Genomic DNA, 23,370 nt, shown 5'->3' on the forward strand with positions numbered 1-23,370 from the left:
GATATCAGATGCAGGGAACATTTTGATTTGTTATAGCCTTTGAAATTGTTCAGACGACCTTCAGAAAAATGGCCTCTTGTTACTTCTAGGGGGAAGGGTGAAAGCCAGGGAAAGGGGAATCCAGTTTAATTCATATGCAGAGGATGCCCTGAAATTGAGCTTTCAGCAGTTTTTTAGTAACAAATGCATGTCCTGATTGAAAGTGAAAAGTTGAAGAATAATAGACCTGTAACACTGTGTTCTTGGGTGAGGCTCTTGTTCACTCTTGTATTCTCTGGGGAGGGTGGGCGGATTTGAGAGGGTGACCACATAGAAGTTTATGGTTTTGAAAACGTGGGTAACCATGGAGAGCTCCGTCACCATAGCTGGTTTACAGCATTCTATCCAAACCGATAGGCCTATCACCTATTCACCTTGCAAGATGAAGCTACTAAATAAAGATTCTAAAAGTTGGAACCTTGTGTGGCTTATGAGTTTTATTTAGATAATTTTGAATCTATTCCACTGTTTTTTGAAATGAAGTAAAGAATTGATAACTTCCTGATGAGCTGCCAAAATGTTCACGTGCTGTTAAATGAATTTTAGCGGCAGTGGTTGTCACAGCAGCAGGCCTCAAAGCAGAACTGTGCTCCCGGAAGAGCTGCGTAAGTGACAGCTGAGGGAGCGTGCAGCCCCAGCATCCCGCCTGCCATCTAGCTGGAAGGCAGTCTCTTCCTCCCAGGGGAAGAGCTAGGCCTCTGCACACAGACCTGGTTTCAAATTCCCCACCTCGCATTGACTATGCAATGGTGGACAAGTTGCCTAACTTCTCTGAGCCTCAGTGTCCTCATCTGTGAATCGGAAAGGATTTTATCAACCTCATGTTATCACCAAAGGAATTTTAAAAGATAATGCAGGTAAAGGGTAGGCCGAATGCATCATCTTCATCAGTAAATGGCATCTGCCCTTGCTGGTTGTGATGGAGGTGGTGGTGGTGGTGGTGGTGGTGGTCAGCATTGCAGACAGAATCACCTGCCTGCTGATATCGGGTCGCTCTGATTGTTCTTGTCAGTGAATAAATTTGATTTGTCACCATTTTCACCAGTTCTTCCTGTGTATCAAGAGGTCTTTTGATATCTTGGTGTTTGCCCCTAAGAATAGATGTGTCTGTGCTAAAGCAGTTGGTCATCTGCAGGGTTTGTTTTCATTTCACCTGAGAACAGACCACACCCCACCCACCCTTAAAATACTTACTCCAATCCCCAGAGGCCAGGAGGCTGCTATGAGACTGCAGACTCAGCCACCAATTACCGCAAGGTTGACTTTTGTTGTTTTCAGATCTTTCTAATGCTCACAGTACTGAAGGGTGCTTTGCTTTCTTTTTCCTGGCACTATAGTTCAGAATAATTTCTTGTTCATCAGGCTGAAGGTCTGCAGCTTCCAGAATGCTCCTTTTTTGAATATTGCAGCCAGCAAAGAATTGGTAGCCATGTCTGCCTCTGCAGCAAATAAGCTGAAGCTAATAAATACTCACTTGGATCAGTCCTGGCTCCCTGAAATGAATTTCTGAAATCTTCCTGGCCCTGAGGAGAGGCAGGGCATTGACTCCAGAATGCTCATTTCATTGGCTTTCTTTGGCATAAATCTAGCAGAAAATCAAGTCCGAACCACCTGCTGTGCACTCCTAGCAAAAGAGGGCCCTATTGTTCAGAGGTTCTTTTCCACCCATGCGCGCCAGGTAAATAGACCGTATTGTCTAAGGTCCTTCTGTCCCAGATGGTAGGAGCTTTTCCCTAGGGTCCTGAATAATATATTTAAACCTTTTAAAAAGAGCATCATCCTCACTTTGAATAAATGTGGTGTGTGTGGAGAATCCACAATGAGGCTGGAGAGGCCACGTTTTCACTAAACCTATGCGTAGTTTTCTCTAGATTTTTTAAAATTAAAACATTTTGCAGATACTGAAGGATTTTTAAATATGTTTATCTTTAAGATAAAAGCTATAACTTTTTAACCCAGCAGATTCTTCTTTTCTGTTTTTCTTGGCTCTGCGTTTGTGTCTTGCTCTGCTTATGTATGATGTAAGCAGGCAGGAAGGGTAAACAGTGAAGAAGTTCAGAAGAAACAGCTGTGCGCTCAAAATGGAAGGAGAACTGTATTAGTTCCAAGTTCAGACATCGGTGTTCCTCTTCCTAAAATTGAGATTTAGCATCTTTGGATTCTCCCTGTCATCTTGGCAGTGATTTGGGTACAACTAAAAGATGCAAAAGTCATTCTTATTCATCCTGCAACCCCTGAATCATCTTTCAATGCTGCATTTGTTAAGCCCTGGGCTGCACTGCTGCACTAAGAAAGTAATACGAACCTGATTTATCCTCCCAAATATGACCAGCTGCCCAACAGTAGTTTTCTTCAACAGAATTGATAACATGGGGAATTAATTTCATATGTTTCTTTTGAGGTTTCCCTCAGAGTTATCTGGAGGTAACATGTCACTTTTCCCCTTGCAAATTGTTGAGCTGTCACATTGTAATTCCAGCGCTGGAAGATCTTTAAAATTCTTACTCCATCCAGTGGTTTAAGTTGGGGGCACTGACTGGCAATTGACACCACCTTTCTGAAGAGCAGTTTAGCCAGAGTAGAAAGAGGGTGATCTGTTGAGGGTTTTTGTGGCAATCCAAGAAGGAGATGATGGGTGCAGGCAGTGGGGGTAGGGAGAGATGGGTGAACTTGAGGTTCATTTTTCCGATTGAATGAATGAATGCTGGATCAGTGAAAGCTCCTCCATGATTTGTCATGGAGTGCGATGAACTAAACCTCTGCCCTGTCCTGCAGTAGTAGAGTGGCCTCCTCAGAATCATCTTAACCTTCTCTGCCGTCCTGAAAGTCTTCAGACACAGTGAGATTTTCATGAAACTAATTGTGAACAGGGAAAAGCCAGGAGAACTAAATGTATATGCCTGTTCACAGCCCTGCTTTTAATTTCCAAGCACTGTTTTCAGAAAGCCAGGTTTTAGTGTCTTCTGCAGAATAGACACAGGGCTCCTAAGTGTTCTGGGTCAAGTGTAGCACATCCTGTCCTGTCTTCTTAAAGGACTTTTTCTGTCCAGTGGCTTCCCAATGCTTTCTGGTACTCCAAAATCAATCATACACCACACAGGCCTAAAACGCCATGGCCCAGGGTTCTACCTGACCACTGGCCAACCCCAAAGGCAGGTTCCCAGAGGCTCATTAACCAGGTGTTCCATTCACTCAGCTCTTGAACTCATATATTAAAGTCAACTTTTTAGCACCTATGGGACACAGTGATGGCTTTCTCATTTCCTCATTGCCCTTGAACCGTCCCTGTCAGCACTGTATTGTGGGTAGTTCTATTTTTGCTGTACTTAATTTGTTCTAAACTCTTGAAACAGAAGGCATTGATCTGGTATATCATGCAAACCAGTAAAAACCAAAACGGTTTTGGTTAGAATGAGCTACTGAAGTACCCTGTGTGTGACCAAGTGTGGCCAGAGGAGGACTGGACTGGGTTTACTGTGAGCCCTACCCACATGCCAACTCACACCTCCTCCAGCTTCTTCATTCGTCAAGTAGGGGCGCCCTAGAGCAGGGGCTCTTGACCTGCCAGGCGTCAGTTACCCTTGGGAGCAGCGCTACAAAACAAACAATGGAACAGGCTCTTGGGCCCGCTCCAGCCACTGATTCCATACTCTAGGGGAGGAACTGAGCAATCTGTATATTAAAAAACAAAAACCTTCCCCCAGGGGCTTCTGATGCCCAGCCAGGATTTGAGCACCACCAGATGAGGCCATCTGTAAGATGCCTCGCCAGACAGTCTTGGGCTCGTGAACGGCTCTGAGCTGTTGTTTCCCCATCTGGAGAGGAAGACTGTTCTTGGGACCAGCCACGTGGGCCAGTTCTGGGAATTACACGAGTGTGTGTGGAGGGCCTAGTGCGGTGCCTGGCATGGAACAGGTGCCCAGCAGCTGGATGCTGCCAGCTTTCCTCCACTCAGAAAAGACCTACTGATGCCCACGACATGCCAGACCCCATTTGTGGACCGGGGGAGGCGGTGGGAAGGAAGGCAAGCCTCCTGTCCTCACCAACTTCCATCCTGTGGGCAAGTCAGGCAGGAAACAAGTAAATAAAGGAATAATCGAGCTTCAGGCAGTTAAATGTTACGAAAACTTTAAATTTTGAAATGGTAAAGAGGGCCCAGCATAGTGGCTCATGCCTGTAATCCCAGTACTTTGGGAGTCCAAGGAGGGCAGATCACCTGAGGTCAGGAGTTTGAGACCAACCTGGCCAACATAGGGAAACCCCAGCTCTACTAAAAATATGAAAATTAACCAGGCATGGTGGCGCACGCCTATAGTCCCAGCCACTCGGGTGGCTTGAACCTGGGAGGTGCGGGTTGCAGTGAGCTGAGATCACACCACTGCACTCCAGCCTGGGTGACAGAGCCAGACTCCATCTCAAAAAAAAAAAAAAAAAAAAAAAAAAGGAAAGAGAATCAAGGTAACAGGTACCGGAAAGAATGTTTTGATAGGGTAACTGGGAAATGCCTCTCTGATGAGGTGACATTTGAGCTTAAGGGGGTATAAGAAAAGCCACACAGGGGTTTATGGGAAAAACAGTTCAGGCAGAGGGCACAGCAAGTGCAAAGGGCCTGAAGCAGCGTTGACCTTGGCATTGAGAAATGCAAGAGCCGTGGTGAGAATCAAAGTTGCAAGTGAGCCAGGGGATCAGCCTGCAGGAGCCCTGGAAGCAGCAGGTCCCTCAAGGTGACTTCCTGTATTCCTCCATTTGCTTTTCTTAACTTACCTACAAATGGATAAAGAAGAAATTAAGTCGGACAGTTAAGATCCTTTTCAACCCTGAGATCCTATTATTCTATAATCAGATTTTTTTTCAAGTTTAAGAAGGGTTAACAGTAGTTACAATATGATTTCTTGAAGTCCCGAATTCTAAGACCGATGCTGATGATCCTTCTCTCCTTTCCCCTCAGCTTGATATATGGTCCAAATCCAACTATCAAGTATTCCAGAAGGTAAGTTTTATTTTTTGCTTCTTACTCAAGTGGCATTGAGAAAACCTGAATGCTTTGAGATTTAAACATTGGTCTCAAAAGAGAGGCTTTTGAAAAAGTGAAAAAAGCCAGACAGAAAAGGATGCTCACTGTCTGATTCCATATGTATGACATTCTGGAAAAAACAAAACCTTAGGGACAGAAATCAGATCAGTGGTTGCCTAGGGGAGGGTACAGGGAATTGACCCCAAAGGGGCACAAGGGAACGTGGGGTGGTGGGAATATTCTGTATCTTAATTGTGGTGTTGTTACACAACTGTACATGTTTGTCAAAACTCACGACTATATTACTACAAAGGGGCAGTCTTATTGTATGTAAATTATACCTTAGGAAAACCGTAGGTTTTTGAGATGTTCCAAAAACTGGATTCTGAAAAACCTAGTTTTAAAACTCGATTTCTCAGAGCCCTAGCGGTTTCCACTGGTGCCCAAGGGATGGACCAAGGGAGGCAGGCTGGCAGTCCCTCACCCAGCCCCTTCCCCACTTTGTGCTCTGGGGACACTGTATCTTTTTCAGATATTGGGCTTCCTTATGAAAAACTGTTATGGGAAATGTCAGACAAAATGAAAAGTGACCAGAGAAAATTCATTCCCCCAGCTCCTGACAGTGCAGGGCCCCTTCCCTGGACCAATTCAGGCCCTGTGGCTGATGAGGGTTCTGTGCCCCCCGCCACACCCCCACCAGTCCCCACAGTACTCAGGGCCAGCTCCCTGCAGGGCAGCAGCCCGCTTCTTCTGTTCTCATCCATCTTCCGTCTCTGGTCTCATCCAGTAGTGAAATAAGAGAGTTGGCCATCATCTCATTCATTCCCTCATCCAGCTCAACAACAGGTATCCACTCCCCAGCACTTTGGGAGGCCAAGGTGGGCGGATCACCTGAGGTCAGAAGTTCAAGACCAGCCTGGCCAACATGGCAAAACCCTGTCTGTACTAAAAATATAAAATTAGCCGGGCATGGTGGTGGGCACCTATAATCCTAGCTACTCGGGAGGCTGAGGCAGAAGAATTGCTTAAACCTGGGAGACAGAGGTTACAGTGAGCCAAGATTGTGCCGTTGCACTCCAGCCTGGATGACAGAGTGAGACTCCGTCTCAAAAAAAAAACAAACCGGTATCCACTGAGCCCCTTTGCCATGTGCCAGGCACTGTTAGATGCCAGGGCCACAGAGGAAACTCCCAACAGGCAAGGAAGCCTAACAAATAACTCCAGGTGATTAAGCGGGGGTTGTGGCCAGGAACCACAGGGGGGCCTCCTTCCGATTAGGCTAGTCAGAGGAAGCCTTTGTAGGGGAAACTGAGGCAGGCAGTGTGAGAAGGAGGAGCCAGCCATGCGAAGGGGGAACAAAGTGGAGGTAGAAGGCAGGGTTCAGGTCAGGGAGGTACCTCTAGGCCCTGGTGCAGAATTCGGATTTTATCCTTAATTCAGTGAGAAACCACTGACGGGATTGACACAGGGGGATGTGATTTTGAAAGCTTGGTCCGAGTTATCCCCACGATGAAGAATGGTTGTGTCCACCATGTGTCAGGAAGCATAGGACTCTTTTGTAGATTGAGGTGAAATTCACATAACATGAAATTAACCGTTTTAAAGTGACTGCTCCTTGGCTTTAAGTGCATTCACAATAGTGTACATTCACTACCTCTGTCTGGTTCTAAAACACTTCCTCACCCCGGAAGAAAATCTGGTGTGCATTAAGCAGTGAGTATAGGACTTAGTATCAGAGGGGCGTCATGGACCACCCTCTAGTGGTGTTTACTGTACATCAATCCACAGCGCCCCCGGGCCCCTTTTTGGTGATAAGGGCTAGGCAGAGGACAGGTGCCTAGGATTAGGGGAGTAGTCTGAGGCTGAAAACCACACATTTAGGGAACCTATATTAGTGTTATAGATTCACGATCTAATCACAGCTAAATGCAATGTACTACCCTGGACTGGATCCTGAAACAGAAAGAGGTTACTACTGGGGCCAGGCACAGTGGCTCATGCCTGTAATCCCAGCACTTTGGGAGGCTTAGGTGGGTAGATTACGAGGTCAGGAGTTTGAGACCAGCCTGGCCAACATGGTGAAACCCTGTCTCTACTAGAAATACAAAAATCAGCCAGCCTTGGTGGCGGGTGCCTGTAATCCCAGCTACGCAGGAGGTTGCAGTGAGCCACTGTACTCCAGCCTGGGTGACAAAGCAAGACTACATTAAAAAAAAAAAAAAAAAAAAAAAGAAGTCGTAGGGGAGGGAGGAAGGGGTTACTAATGGAAAAACTGGTGAAATCCAAATAAAGGTTGGAGTTCAGCTATGAGTGAGTAACCAGTGTTGGTTTCTTCATTGTGACAGATGTGCCATAGTAATGGAAGATGTTAACAGTGGGGCAACGGGGTGAGGGACATGGGAACTGTCTGTTGCATCTCTGCAGCTTTTCTGTAAATCTAAAACTGCTCTAAAATAAAGTTTTAACAAAGAAAATCATAGCTTTACTCTTCTAACACCCCTTTACCCAACTGAGCTCCCTGGAAATGTAATGGAGAAAATAGCCTCCCTCCCTTCCTCCCTCCTTCCCACCCTGTCTTCCTCCCTGGTCCCTGGATCTGGAACATAAAAGAAGGAAGGGTGTGGTTATACACAGGCTTTAGTGCAGGGAACTACATTTCTCATCTTAGTGTTCTTATCTAAGTCACCATACTGGAGGTATTTACTTGTTTCGCATGCAAAAGGTCTCAGCCTTCAATGCTAACATTTTCCCTGCTGACTGTCCTTGTCATTTTTCCCCCAGTGGCTGGTTGAAAAATATTCTGAGGAGAAAGAACACTGCTCATTATCTGTATCTTGCTCTGCTTTAATAGTGAAGAACGTTAAAATGGTTGGTTTTTCCCCTCAACCTGGTCCTTATCTTCATGTCCTCTGTGGTATTGCAATGAGTTCCCTCTCCTGGCTCCACAAAAGGTGAATGATGACTTCTCGAGGGCTGAATGATGACTTCTCGAGGGCCGCCAGCATTGCAGCTCATAACTTGGTCTTTAACAATGGTCCATTTCCATTCCAATACCCTTGACGAGGGAGGAGCTTGCACATGCTCACTTTCGCCTGTTTGTTTTTAATGTTCTTGTATTTTTTAATGCAAGCAGAAAGTGTATTAGGAAGTTGTAAGACGTGTGAAACACAGATTTCGTGAAGCAGATTTAGAAAGACAGTGCTATATTTTTATCCTACCTCCCTTGAAAATAACCTGCCAGGCACTCTTTGTATTTGTTTAAAATTACAAACACACTCTGAAGCAGAAGTGTTTAAAATTTGATATTAGTCTAGTTGGAGAGATTTAGGAGCATCCGCCAATTCCTCCCTTCCAGTCTGTGTAACACGTTTCAAGTAGTAAAAATTGATGAATTCTAAGGAATGGGAATTTTATGTCACTGGTGAGTGGCATATCATGTGTATTTGTGCAGAAGCCTTTCTGAGATTCCTTTGTCATCTCTCCTTTCACCTGTTATTAACTAAGTGGACGTAACCTCTGATATTGACCTGTAGCAGATTAAAGAAACACAATTGGGAGAGGTGGTAGTGCCTTCTGATTACAACTAAAGGCAGATAACGTTGAAGCCTTTTTTTTCAGGGACAAGTAAGAATTAAATTAGTGAGTCCTCTCTCTTGCCTACTAAAATGTCTTCCATTTGCTGCCAAATGAAGGAAGCGTATTGGAAAATAATATACAGAATTAAGCTTAATCCTTTATCAATAAAGTCTTCAACTAATCATCATCACATGGAATGAGTTTGGGATCTTGTAAAAAACAAAAATGTCTTTCTGTATCACTGAGCTTGTGGGAGATGGCGGTAGAAAGCACAAAGCATGCGTGGTGTAGTCTCCATCCCAGGGAAGTGACTGCCATGCCTGTTTCATCGTGTTCATCTTGGTGGCCAGCAGATAGACCTCCCTGTGCCACCACCAGGCCCTGCACCATATGCAGAGGTGGGACCACGTTGTCCTTTGCAGATTCAGAGACCTGGCACAGTTTATGGGGTGACGTTAAGTATTTCAAACCTAAATCACCAAAAGAGAAGGATTCGGTGGCAGCATTTCTAAACTCCGCTTTTTAGGATTTGCTATTTCTCAAGATTCTATTTTCCTCCTGTCCACCCACTTATACATGGGGTGTCACGATCGATGTTGCTTTTAGTGTTTCCCAGAAAGACGCTGTTTGGGAGCACTGCGGCAGACATCTTCCACCTGCTCTGCCTGTTTACATCCAGCCAAGTCGACTGGCCAGGGTGGCGTTAGTGCCCAGCACCATCCGGAAAAGCTCAGCCTGCAGCAGTGGCGTGAAGTGCCCTGGGGAGCGGCGTGACATGCTGGAGGAGGCTCCTTGGTCATCAAGAAGAGGAGATTGCTCAGGGTGAAGATATGTCCTGACAGTGGTGGGAGGTACCAGAGCTGTGCCCACCTCTGAGATGGGAGTTCTGGGCCACCAGCAGCAGCTCACGTGGCATGAATGGCGGAATTCTCCTCCTGCCCTAGCTGAGGTAGAACCCCGAGAGCTCCCTCTCCTAGGCCTTCACCATGTGGTTGCAGTCACTGTGTTGGGTCTGTTTTCTTGCCCACAAGAAGCAGCCGTGGCCAGCCCAGAACGAGGGAAAGCAGAACTGGGAAAGCAGGAAGCCCCGCCGAGGTCCCTCCTTCAATGTGGCAGGGGAGGGGGATTGCCTTGCACAGCCAAACCAAGCTAACACTCACCTTTTTATTTCTGGCAAACAATGTCAGGAGGTAGGAGAATGGAAGCTTGTCCCTGTCGCATTCTCTCAGGCCCGTGCCTGACCCGCTGGCTTACAGCCTGAGCACCTGAGCTTCTGCAGCAAATCCCACCACAGGAAGCAAAATTCTGCCTTCCTTTTGTCTGCAGATGTTCACGCCGTCAGCAAACCCTTTTCACTCTTCCTCGTTAGACCCCTTACCCAAGTGTGGAAGTAGCAGAGGGCTGGGGACAGCTTGCTGTGGGTCTGTGGCTGCTAACAGGTTCCCATCATTTACTGTGGTCCCTGGAGGCTCCTTGCACTTGGTCCTAGGATGAAGAAGCTTTTTATAGCCAGCAAGTCTCCAGCAGAGTAGATTCAGAGAATGGGACTTAGAAATGGGCGGGGCGGGTGGGGGGTGACCATCTGAAAGGGCAGAATCACAAAGAGCTAGGAAAGGTTTCAGGCGTGTTCATATTTTTCTGACATTTAAACTCTGCAGGGGCAGCCACTATTTTGATCTTTAACCCCTTCATTTCAAAACAGTGTGCATTTTCATCCAGCAATTTAGGGAGAGTGAGAGCAGACTGACAGCTACTCACTGCATTAAGTCCTGCTGGGGTGGCTGGAGAGAGAGGTAGAGTGTGTGTACCGCCCAGGTAGGCAGGGGACATCGAGAGAGAGGCCCAAAGGGACCTGCACACACTTTACAGCTTTCTCATCAGAGGTAAGGGACAGCATGAAAGTAGCCCGCAGATGTCCAGCTCTCAGTCCACAGTCATTGCAGAAAGATGAGTAACCCTTTCAGTTCTGCACCATCTGAACTTTTAGCTGTGAGCAAATGGATTGTCCATGGTGGGTCATGTTCTGGGCAGAGTGCCATTTGCTTCTTCATTCCTTTGTTCATTTATTAGTTGATTATTTTTATTTTTTTATTTTTTTATTTTATTTTTTATAATGGAGTCTCATGCTGTTGGCCAGGCTAGAGTGCAGTGGTGTAATCTCAGCTCACTGCAACCTCCACTTCCCAGGTTCAAGTGATTCTCCTGCCTCAGCCTCTAAGTAGTTGGGATTACAGGCATGCGCTACCATGCCCAGCTAATTTTTGTATTTTTGTAGAGACAGGGTTTCACCGTGTTGGCCAGGCTGGTCTTGAACTCCTGACCTCAGGTAATCCACCTGCCTCGGCCTCCCAAACTATTGGGATTACAGGCGTGAGCCACCACACCCGGCTTGTTCATTCTTTTTAATATGCAAGACTAGCCCCTAACTGAGGCAGACTTTATCAAGGTCTGTTTACTTGGTGGCCACCTGGTGCTTTTCAGTAAAAGAGATTGAGTCAGCCCCAGAAGACTCAGTTCTCTGAAAAGTGGGTGAACACCTGATATTGCATTGGTGGGTACACGGAGAACCTAGCTGACTACCAACCCCAATAGTATTCAGAAGTCCTCACCTATCTCTCATTCCACCTCCTAGGGAAGGAAACTGTTTCAACATGGGATCATTCCCCAGGGATGGGACCCATCACCCTCCCCTGAGTCAGGCTGTGCTGCACACCTCACTTGGGTGTGTGGAGCCGCTGCAGCATTTCACACCACTAAGAGGCCCCATCAACAGTCATTACGTTATTTTATTTATTTATTTGAAATGGGGTGCCACTCTGTCATCCAGACTGGAGTGCAGTGCCATGGTCTTGGCTCACTGCAACTTCCACCTCCCAAGTTCAAGCAATTCTTCTGCCTCAGCCTCTCGAGTAGCTGAGATTACAGGTGTGCACCACTACACCCAACTAAAAGTTTTTTTTTTTTTTTTTTTTTTTTTTGGTATTTTTAGTAGAGACAGGTTTTCACCATGTTGGACAGGCTGGTCTTGAACTCCTGACCTCAAATGATCCACCTGCCTCAGCCTCCCAAAGTGCTGGGATTACAGGCATGAGCCATTGCGCCCAGCCACGTTATTTTCAATCTCTAACATTTCCTCCTACCAGCCTCCTCTGCATTTCCTTCCAAAAGCCTCTCTTCAAATGCCACAGATGAAGGCCTGGAAGAGGCCATGGTTGTGACGAAAGTTCTAAAACCTCAGGCCAGATCTCAGTCCTGTTCGCTGTTCAGCACCCTGCACAGATGAGACCCCCACACTCAGAGGGACCCCACAGCCGGGAGCAGCCTCCCAGAGTCGTTGAAGGCCCTTCTGCCTTTTACAGATCTCAGCCCTCTGACCATCCCCCCGCCTCTTATATGGTGATTAACTTTTTCCAACAGAGAGAACTTATGTTGTAAGGACAGAATGTGGTGTCATTTTCATCTGTTTCTGTGCATTCTGTTGCTGCCTCACAAGTGTGTTCCAAACAGATAGAACTGAGGGGACAGCTTTCATCCTTGCGAAGGGAAATGGGCCGCTTCATGTAGCAAGACAGAGTCCTATCCGTGACTCCGATGAGTGGTGTGCCCAAGAGATGTGTGTGTGAGCCCGCTAGTGGGCTGGCGACGGGCTTCAGGGAAGGAGTGGCGGCAGACAGTCCCAGGGCGTCCCTGAGGGCAGCCGTTCCCTCAGCTGACAGCTGGACTGTATTGACCAGGTCACCACGCAGAAGCATCAGCGCGGGGCCTGGGGAGCTGAGAGCTGCAGGGAGGGGCGTCAGGCTCAATTCGACAGCCGAAAACCCTTTTACCGCCACCTTCTCTCTTAATGGTCTTGTTTGAATATTCATGAGCATCTAAACCCCGGACAGATTTGATCATTTGTTCTCCTCTTATGCCGCCCCAGTACCTTTCCTGCACAAGGCTCTCTCAGCCCCTGCTGAGTGTGAGCACGGCCCAGGAGCTCACATGGACCCAGTTTTATGGCTAAAATTGAGCCAGAAAAGCCTGGGCCATCCTGTTGACTTTCTTAGGGCGCGCTGTGTTGCCCTGGAAGTGGTCTGTGGCTTTCCGCCATTAGAGGAGTCACAGAGTAGTCATCTGTCATCTCTATAGCTTATTTCTTCCTGAAGGGTTGTGAGCGCTGCAGTGTACTCAGGTCAAAATCTGAAAACTGCTTCTGGGAAGAACACCCACCTTCCCATTCCCCAGGCCCCCGTCCTCAGCCCATAGGGCTGTAAACTCCATGGATGGGCTGCCAACATAGCAGGACCCCATCTGCTCTCTAAGCCCAGGCTGACCTCCCACCATGTTCCCCACAGCGACCATCCCAGAGAGAGGCCATATAGCACAGTGGCTAAGAGCCATTTGCCATGTCATCAGGTCCCGGCTCCCCCACCTATTTCCTGTGTGGATTCACTTGCCTCAGTTTCCTCATCTGTAAAACAGAGACGTAGCTGGGCTCATGGGTCATGCCTGTAATCCCAGCACTCTGGGAGGCCGAGGCAGGGGATCACGAGCCTAGGAGTTTGAGACCAGCCTGGGCAACATGGCAAAACCCCGTCTCCGCAAAAAATAAAAATTAGCTGGGTGTGGTGGCATGTGCCTGCGGTCCCAGCTACTCAGGAGGCCGAGGTGGGAGGATGGTTTGGGTGTGGGAGGTTAAGGCTGCAGTGAGCCATGAGAGTACCTGCCCCACAAACTTGGCGTGAAGTTGAATTCATAGGTATGAAGTGTAAGGTGAATTTCTTGTCCACCACCTGGCCGACTTCTCTGAAGGGCCTGTCAATGGTGACACTCTCTTCTCCTGAGAAAGCTATCCCTGCATCCCCTGTGGGCAGGCTTCCTCCCACAGGCCTCTTCCTCAGTGACCACCCCTTCCGTCTGTGCTTCCCATATCTCCGCAGTGGACATGGTGGCTCGGTGTAGGCTGGAGTCAGACAGACCTGGGTTTGCGCCCAGCTGTCGTGTGTAAAGTCAACCCAAGACCCAGCTGCTATGACAGACCCACCCACTCCCACCAAAGCATTGTCCACCTTCCCGTTTTTTCAGGCATGTTATCTGTGCTTCTGGTCACAAAGTGAGCTGAAGAGCCTGTGAGACACCACAGTTACGGCCACGCAGCAGTGCCCTTTGGGCAGCCCTGAAGTGCTGATGTAGGCAGCATCCTAGGTCCAGGACCTGGATCAGTCCCTAGGATCCCGGGAGGGCCAGTGGCACAACCAGTGATCTCCGGAAGGCACCCGAGATTGAGATGTTGTGCCCCAATTTCCCGTTTCCCCCACTGAGCAGGAGTGGCTGGGGGCCGGCGCCTTGGTGGCCGAGCTGCATCTTGGCGGGTCTCTCTCCCAGCTCTGCAGTCTGCATTCTTCTCCGGTCATTACCTCAAGTTTGATGGAGAAGTAGGTGGTATTGTCTGTGTTTCCTGGGAGCCCAGATGTCTTTGGATGTTTCTCTGACTGCAAGGCTGTTCCTGCAGAAAATAATATCACACCAAGTGGGTGCAGAACAATTCAGGTGTCTTTGGGCTTGGACTTTCCTGGCAGCCAGGGACAGAAACTGACGTTTTGCCATCTGGAAAGCACTGAACTTTTTTCTTTTCATCTAAATAAAAAGCCTTAATTCCTTAATCCTGAGAAATGTCAAAGACCCTGCGCGTCTCCTCGCAGCCTTGCACAGGGCCTTCGGCAGACATGGAAGGCGGTCAGGACCCTGGAAAGCGCAGCCTCTCACAGGGCCTTTGGCAGACACGGAAGGTGGTCAGGACCCTGGAAAGTTCCCTCGTGTCTACCCTGGGGCTCCCCTGTTCGCCCAGGCCCCACCTCCCAAGCAGTGCCCACCTCTGCTTCTCTACCCCATCCCTTCCTTGTCACTCCACTCCCCCTTCCCCAGTGGCTGAAAATCAATACGTACACTCCTGTCCACTTTCTCTCCCATTCACTCAGGCTCCTGCTAGGTGAGCCGCACCCAGTGCTGAGCCATAGTCCTCTTGGAGACTCTGAGCTAGGCCCAGGGAGGATGGAGATGTGGCAGGTGTGACCTCAAGGAGAGCATGGCTTGGGGGACAGGGGCATCTGGTCACAGGTCTGGCAAGTGCCCGGCAGGGGTGTGCAGAGGATGCTGCTGAGAGTACAGGCAAGGGACCTTCCCCCAGCGGGGGGGTGGGCTGGGATGGGGAAGACCCTGAGCTGAGTCCTGAGGGGTGAGAAGGGCTTAGCCTGACAGGAACATTCCAGGCAGAGGGGCCACTTGAGCACAGACGTGCAGCCAGGAAAACGTGTTGGGGCGGGAGGCGGATTCCTCCAGGAGCCGGCATTGCTGCCATGGAAGGTGGGGACTGAAGGGAAATGCGGCTGAGACCCAGGTCTGCAAGGCCTCCTTTGCTCCTCCAGGGCTTTCAGAAGGATCCCGTAGGTGGCTGTGGAGTGGCCAGCAGGGGCGCATCACCCCTAAAGGCTGTCTGCGACTAGTCTGCACTCAAGGGTCCAAGGAGTTGGGGGCTTCCCTCTCAGGCATCAGTGACACCCTGGCTGGGACTTCAAAGAGGATGAGGTTAGAACCCCCAAAGCAAACCACATCTCATTTATAGAGGCCCTGGTGTGTGCCAGAGATCTTACCAAGGACATCCACAGACTTGCCCCTCTCAGACACAGAGCTTGATCTCCAAAGTGTGAGCAGGGATTTCCGGCAAGATGGAGCAGCAATGTCTGCCTTCACCTCTCCAGTTCCAGCTTAGGCAGCCTTGCCTCTGGTCTCATCCCAGAGCAGCATGCCTGGCTCTGGTGGACAGTTATAAGCCCTTCAGAGCCCATGCAAATGGCTCCTTCATCAAGCAGAGGAGGAAATATTGATCCCATCCAAGTAATCCCAAGTCCCTGAGGGCTTCGATGTTTCCTCTCCAGGCTGCTAGGCCCGCTGAACCCGTGGCATACAAATCTGAGGTACAGATTAGAGACGAGAGCTGCATAATAAAAAATAAATCCCCTGCTTCCGCTCTACTGTACTTTCATCCCCATTTGAGAAGCTCGTCTCTGCGCACTCCCCATCGCCCCCCAACATCACTGTCAGGGCTGACTGCATAGCATTCCAGTTTTGAAATAATGACAGCTCCTCTTTTCATGGAATGAGCACTTCTGGGACTGTTTTAAATATTCTTCATCAAACCAGCACACATCCTCAGAGCAACACTGCTGGCAGGGATTGGTGTCTTTTTAAACATTTAACACACTTGGTTCATGTCTTTGCCCACAGGACCCACAAAGAGTTTTCTCCTTCCAAGAGATTCCTACTGTCCCTCTCCTTACGGGTGGCTCTGTCCTTGGCGAAACTCTTCGTGGAGACCCAAACTCTTGGGCTAATCTCCTTGTGTAACATTAAAATACATCCACCCAGTGAAAGCCCATTCTGATCTCTGCATCGTGGGAACCGCCTGGGCACCTGTGCCTAGCACACGTTTGGCTTTGCTGCCTGCTACTGGAGTGCTCCAGAGTCTGGTTGAGCGGCACAGAGGCTTCCCACACAGAGAACAGTGCTGTGCAGGTGGTCTCCCTGGTTCCAAGCTGAATTCTCAAGCTCTTTGAACTGGCCTAGAATCTGAGGCCCACCTGAGAGTGCCTTCGCATCAGGGCAGCAGGTGGGTTCCTGGATTAGGGCAGGAACTTCAGGGCACAGCGTGTCCATGCTGCCAGGAGGTAACTAGGGCAGCTCCGGCTCTGCAGCAGCATCCACTGAAAACCTAGACCTCGAGGGGCCTGCAGAATTACCCAGCCCCACCCCAGCCTCACCACGCTCTTCTACCAAGGGCCAGCAGGGAAGAGGCCCCCCAGGCCATTCATCACTAAGCTAGGGTCGAACCCCGGTCTCCTGACAGTTCCCCTCTGCCTTTTTGTCACTTTCACCCAGGTCTAAGGGAATCTTCTCTTCACAGTATATAGAAGCCCATATTGGCTGGAGGGAAGCCACAGTCTGGGTCCCTACCAGGCTTCTCTTTTAAATAAGCAACTTCTAAACACTTGAGTACTTAACTTTCCCTATTTACTAATCTTGTGGGGAAATACTCGGAATAATGAGAGGCGCCCACTCTCCTCGCTTGGCTTCGTGGGCTGTGTGCCGGCAGATAATGCCCGCAGCGGGTGCGTTGGGAAGAGCATCCCTGTTCAAGCTTAGCTCTCCCGGCGCTACTCAGCCACAGTCCTGTCCCCTGGTGGTGGGAAGCAGGCAGTGGCCCACAGCGGCCCTTGCACCTGCACCCAGAATCATCTCAGGGAGCCTGTGAACTCCTGGGTCCTGGTCCCCAGCCTGCTCCACCAACCAGGAGCTGGAAGGCGGTTCCCAACAGTCAGCCTCCAGAGTCTGTTCCTTACCTGCATGCCGGCCAGCAGCCTCCACTCTGGCCCAGAAGCATGCCCCCTGGGGCCAGCTGGTGCTCGCGACCTTCGGGCACTCAATTCCTGGATCACTGAGAAATACAAGGGCCCCTGTTTTAGAACTCCTGGCAGAAACTGTAAGTTTCCATTTAAATCAAATCAAATACCCCAAGTTGAAAGTATTCAGAAAATTCAGAGGAAAAAAGATAGGAAAGAGGTGCAAGGTTGGGTCGGGTGTGGTGGCTCACGCCCATAACCCCAGTACTTTGCGAGGTGGGAGGATCATTTGAGCCCAGGAGTTCAAGACCAGCTAGGACAACGTGGCAAGACCTCATCTTTACTAAAAATAAAAAAAATTAGCCAGGCATGGGGGTGTGTGTCTGTCGTCCCAGCTATTTGAGAGACTGAAGCAGGAGGATCACTTGAGCCCAGGAGTTCGAGGCTGCGGTGCACTGTGATCAGACCACCGCACTCCAGCCTGGGTGACAAGTACAAGTTCACCCCTGAAACAGAGAACAAGGGTCTTGCTGTGGAGGACGCTGTTGTTCCTGTGCCAGGCTGGCGACTGGCATTGTCATCTTCTCAACATTACCCCATCAAGGAGCCCAACAGACCCTTGCTTTTTAAAGAGGAAACTGCTGAGGAACAATAGTGTATTAAGAGGGTTTTTCTCCCCAGTCCTTTCTGTGTCATCACAGTGTCCTTTATTCTTCCCTTACTGCCATAGAACAAACCTCCATCTGGTCAACATAAAACCTGGGCTCTGGGGGTTAAGCTTCAGCGAGAAATCAGCTTGCTGGGCCTAAACCTGTTATCTTTGCCCCCACAGCGGGAGAGGGCCTGAGTAGGAAAAAGCGTGTGGGTGCTGCATACCCAATCTGGGATGTACAGTGGGGTGAGCACCGAATCCGGGGCGTAAAGCAGGACACGCACCTGAATACATACAGCAGGACGCACACCTGAATCTGGGGCTCAAAGTAGGATGCACACCGAATCCCAGGCACACAGTAGGATGCACACCGAATCTGGGGTCCACAGTAGGATGCACACCGAATCCCAGGCACACAGTAGGATGCACACCGAATCCCGGGCACACAGTAGGATGCACACCGAATCCCGGGCACCCAGTAGGATGCACACCGAATCCCGGGCACCCAGTAGGGTGCACACCGAATCCCGGGCACCCAGTAGGGTGCACACCGAATCCCGGGCACACAGTAGGGTGCACACCGAATCCCGGGCACACAGTAGGGTGCACACCGAATCCCGGGCACACAGTAGGGTGCACACTGAATCGGGTCCACAGTAAGGCCATCCCGCTCTCCCCACCCTGCCCCTTTCCTCACACTGCACTTTCATTTCCTCGGTGAATGTATGTACGTGCCCACCTGATGCAGCCGCGTTGTATTTGCCCAATTTCCCCCTCTTTGTCCACGGCAGGGAGGCTCATTCAATCTGGAGGTCTTCTTGAGGGCCCACTGGTGTCTCTGTCAGACCATTTGGAGGGTTGGGGCCGGCACATAGCAGGGAGCCAGACAGGTTGAAGCTTCTGGCTGAGAGGTGGAAGGAACATTGTATCGGTGACAGGAACTGGGGTGTAAGTGAGGAAACTTGTTATCCAATCTCAGCTCTACCCTAAAAGTGCTGAGGTCCAGTCCCTCTGGGGAAGAGAGGGCCTGGAAATGGCACCTTTCTTCATCGCCCTACAACCTCTGTCCACCCCAAGAGGCCTGGAGTGGGGGCCCATCAGGCTTGGGGCGTAGAGTCTGGGCACTCAAGCTGGGGTTCAGAAGGTCAGAACAAACTCCTGCTCTGCACCTAGCAGCTCCTTGGCTTGGGCAAGTCACTTAACCTCCCTGTGACTTAACCCTCTGACTTAGAAGTGTCAAATGTGAGAGTACCTCTGTCATAAGGTTGTCGGGTTGTCGTGGGGATTCAGAGGGCTAAAACTGCGAGGGGACACATTTGGCGGGCGCTTGCCATATGTTGGACACTTGAGGTCTGTATGTCAGTGCACTGTCCCTGCATTGGCCCATTTAACCCTCGCCCAAGGTCACAGAGCTCACAAGGGACAGATCCAGAGGCTGGGCTCCTGTTGGAGGAGCCACACACCCGGGCTGTGCAGTGTAGACCAGCTCTCGCACAGGGTTAGTGCTCAGTAAATGGCGATGTGGGTTGTTGCTGTTATTGCAGGCAGTGCCACTTTGGGTTTAGCTAAAATAACTCATGATCTCCGAAGCACCCTCCAGCTCTGATTGTAGGAGGGGGGCCGTCAGGAGCTCCGTGCACACAATATGGCAGAGGAGCTTTGGGAGACTGTTTTGACTGGCATCTCCTTTTCCAGCGCGTTGACTGGCAGCTGTTTCAAGGTCTCTTGAAAGAGTCCCTACTCCCTGAGCTCCGTTCTCTCTGGGTTTGGATATGCTGAGAGAGGGTAGGGAAAACTGAAAGGAACATTGATCAAGTGAACTGGATCTGTTGGCAGGCAATGGAGATGTCACCCTTCTCACAGTAAATCACTGCAGGTCACCACTGAGACAGGGGACACACCCCAAAGGAGGCCTCTGAGGCTTCTCTGCCTTGGGGTGAGCAGGGCGCCTCCCAGCGAAGCCCCTCCCCTATGTCGCCCTCTGCCCCTCTTTGTGAGGCCTGTCTCCCCATCCCCGCGTTCCTCTTCTTCAAGGGCCCCTGTCTTACTGGCTTATTGTTACCCTCCTGCCTCCTCCCTCCCTCCCTTTCCTTGGGCTCGCATCCCTTTGATCTTTTTACAAGCCTTTTTTCAAACCGGCACTCACTGGTGGGGTGAGTCGCCTCCCTCTCATTGGGAGCATTAGTGCCCTTCCTGGCCTCCGCCAAGAGGGAGGGCGGCTTTTATCTCCCAGTGGAATCTCATTAGCTTTGCCACACAATGGGACCGAACCTCGGCTGCCACAGAGTGGATTTAAATTAGTTAATAGCAGATTTTTTTTTTTTGCCCCCAGCCTGTTTTTTTCCACATCTTGGATGCTGAGCAAAACAACAACTTTGTTGTTGAAAAATGTAAAACAAAAAAATGTTGAAGGTGGAATGCTTTGACAAGAAGGAAGATCATTGTAGGTGAAGTTCTCCTGTGTTCCACAACCATCCACAGGAATTCGAAAACCAGCAGTGGAGGACTTGGGGAGGACAGGAGGGAAAACATAGCAAGTTAATCAGCTTTGTTTCCTTCTATTAAAATATTTCTGTAATTGGCGGTGGGAAATTGAAGAAATCGAGTGATTGCATCAGTGCTGGAAAAAGCTGCCACCACTTGGCAATGGAAGAGAATACTTTATACTGGACCTTTTGAAAAAGAGGCTGAGTTTGGCCAGATTGCCGACCAGCAATGGAAAAACTAATTAGGTGCCTTGCCTGTGAGCCAGACGCCCAGCAGAGCTGTGGCGCATGACTCCCGCCGCCTCTGAAGAGGACACTTTCTAGTGAATTCAGTTTGTGCTACCCTTGAGCAGCCTGTGCTACAGCAGGTGCATTTGTGAATCTCCCAACCTGTGCCTGGCGTGGGAATTCTAGCTTCCCAAAGACTTATCCGCCCTGGGAGATGGTGGGCAGCTGCTGGCCACAGCCCTGGGCCTGCACCTTTATCTGCAAACTGGGAGAGCCAGGGATGGGAGTCAGTGGGTGGGAGGTGGGCAGAGGCCTGGGCCTCCCAGTGTTTGGGCTCCCACAGTGCTACCCTCACCCACTATGTGCATCTTCCCAGCTTCTGGTCACTCCTCCTCTATCAAATGTAAATAAGAATAGGGGGTGGGAGGCTGAGGCAGGAGAATGGCGTGAACCCGGGAGGCGGAGCTTGCAGTGAGTGCGCCACTGCACTCCAGCCTGGGCGACAGAGTGAGACTCCGTCTCAAAAAAAAAAAAAAAAAAGAATAGTGGGCCAGGTGCAGTGGCTCACGCCTGTAACCCCAGCACTTTGTCAGGCTAATGACATAAGCCAGGAGTTCAAGACCAGCCTGGGCAATATAGCGAGACCCTGATTCTACAAAAATAAAAAATCAGCTGGGTGGGGTGGCATGAGCCTATAGTCCCAGCGATTCAGAAGGCTGAGGTGGGAGGATTGCTTGAGCCCAGGAGGTCAAGGCTGCACTGAACTAAGATCGTGCCACTGCCCTCCAGCCTAGGCGACAGAGCAATACCCTCTCTGTCTCAGAAGAAAAAAGAAAAAGAAAAGCACCTATCTCCAAGTTACTGTGGGAATTAAATGAGAGGGGCACACAGGGCTTGGCACATAATAAGCTGTTACTAATAATAGCTACTATAAGTTAATAAAATATCTGATGGGTCTTTAAAAAAAAGCACTTTTCAGAAATAAGGAAACCCCCCACTCTACAGGCACCTGTTATGAAAACCTTCCACCCTGGCACCCCACAGTGCCCATCGTGAAACTCGGGGGGTGCCATTCATTTTGATTCATGAGAAAGACAGACTGTCATTCTGATTTGTATTTCTTTGTTTCATGGCCCAGAATCAAATGCTTAACCCTCTGGGGGCCATTCTCCTGTAGTGCCTGGGATATGCCCCAGCCTTGCCACTCAAAGCCCAGTCCCTAACCAGCAGCATGGGCACCCCTGGGAGTCGGCTGGCAGTGCTGATGCTCCGCCTCTCCCCAAGTTCCTAGATGAAAATCTGACAAGACCCCCGGTGATTGGTGATTGTGCGCTCACAGGCCTTGCATTCTCACCCATTTTAGCATCCCTAGGAATAGCCTGGAGGGGCTGACATAGTGCCTGGGCCCCACCCTGGAGATTCCAATGCTGTGGCGAGAGAGGGAAAGCCATAAGAGGGTTTTAGGGGATTGACATAGTTGGGTTTCTGGTTGAACGATGGCAATCACTCATGTTTTCTGACCAGCACACACTTCTGCCCACTACTTCATCCTCACAGTCATCCCCTGTGGTAGGCACTCTTTGTCATTATCCCCATTTTCCAGATGGGAAAACTGCAGCGAAGAAAGATGAAGTGCCTCACCCAAGGCATCGCTGCTGGAATGGGTGGAGCCCATGCTCTTTCCCTCTTTGCTACAGAATGTTCCCTCTGAGCCGTGATGAGGCAGGCAAGGTGGGAAGAAGTAGAAGGATTTGAGATAAATAACTTGGAACCACGTATGAGGCAGGGGGAAGACAGGTGACAGGCCGGGGCCCAGGTTTCTGGCTCGGGCCTCTGGGTGAAAGGCCATTTAGCAAAAATGCTGGAGGAGGTGCAGGTCCGGAAGACCACTCAAGATGTTCCTGTAATTCACATGATGCCTTGCCTGGAGAGAGCACCTTGCGGTTATCGAAACTAAGTTGTCTTGGAACTTGGCTTGGAGAACTCAAGTTCAGCCAGAGGAGGTGAAGTCCAGAGGTCAGCTGAGGAAGGGAGGAGGAGATGGGCACAGATCTGTCAGGCCAGGGAAGATGAGCTCAAATAAAGATCAGGAAGCCAGGCCAGGTGCCCAGGGAACAGCAGGCTGGGGAGGGTTTGGGGAATCCTGGGGGTGCAGGCTCTTGTTGGTTTGGTTAGAGGCTGTAAACTCCAAAGGCCACAGGGGCCAGCCAGGTCCCCTGATGAGTGGAGCAGGCTGGATCTAAGACCCTAGAGTGCTCAGGCAAACTGCACATGTCACCGCCCCTCAGCTGCTGCAGCTGGTGGCCACGTGGCAGTGCCAGGGTCACACACACAGATGAGGAGAAGCTGGGCCCTGTTTAAACGTCACAGTAGCCTGTGAGACAGTCCCCAGATCCTCCAGTGCTTCAAGAGGAGCTGGGCACCATGGTTAAGTGAAGTTTCCTGAATTTTAAGTGTTGGTCATTTGTGTTTAAAAATGTGAAGACAAAAGAAAGAAAAGTGCAGCCAGACAGAGCCTCTCCGCCTGCACGTGGCTGCAAGGCCGAAGTGGACAGAGGCGGTCTCACCCCAGGGGCCTCCCAGGGATCGACGTTCCCATGGCGGGGAAGGTGTCACACCGGAGCTACAGAACAGCAGGGCCGGAGCAAACAAAACCAGCCCAGCTGCCTCGGCTGTTCCAACAGGAGCTACACTGGAGACATTTTAAAAATAAATGGGGTGAGAAGAAAGAATTCTCCAGAAACTTTGGTTCTTCTGTAATGGCAAGTATAATTGCAAAAAACATCTTGTCAGCCCGTAAAATGGCACTTTCACGGGTTTTCTTAGCAAGGGAGCTAGATGGGCAAGAACCAAGCGTTCAAGTTCACAGACTGTTCGAGCCCAGTTTGCTTTGCTGTGTTTTGTAGCCATTAATTTCCCCCCACCAATTACCACCAGTCATTTTGCAAAGTTATCATTACTACTGTTTAAAAGAAAAAAAAAAAAAAAAAGCATTGC

General features: G+C 49.8%; 1 protein-coding gene across 7 annotated transcripts in view; it reads left to right on the forward strand.

Annotated features, from left to right (window-relative positions):
• MED27 (mediator complex subunit 27) overlaps positions 1-23,370 on the forward strand; it is a 228,534-nt gene that overhangs the window by 188,773 nt on the left and 16,391 nt on the right. For 2 of the 7 annotated variants that reach the window (XM_077965458.1, NM_001266508.1), the window contains 1 exon segment: positions 4,988-5,029. In XM_077965458.1, coding sequence (XP_077821584.1) covers positions 4,988-5,029 — 42 coding nt within the window. 7 annotated transcript variants of the gene reach the window in all.

This window comes from Macaca mulatta, chromosome 15, assembly GCF_049350105.2.
Source record: "Macaca mulatta isolate MMU2019108-1 chromosome 15, T2T-MMU8v2.0, whole genome shotgun sequence".
Classification (NCBI taxonomy): domain Eukaryota; kingdom Metazoa; phylum Chordata; class Mammalia; order Primates; family Cercopithecidae; genus Macaca; species Macaca mulatta.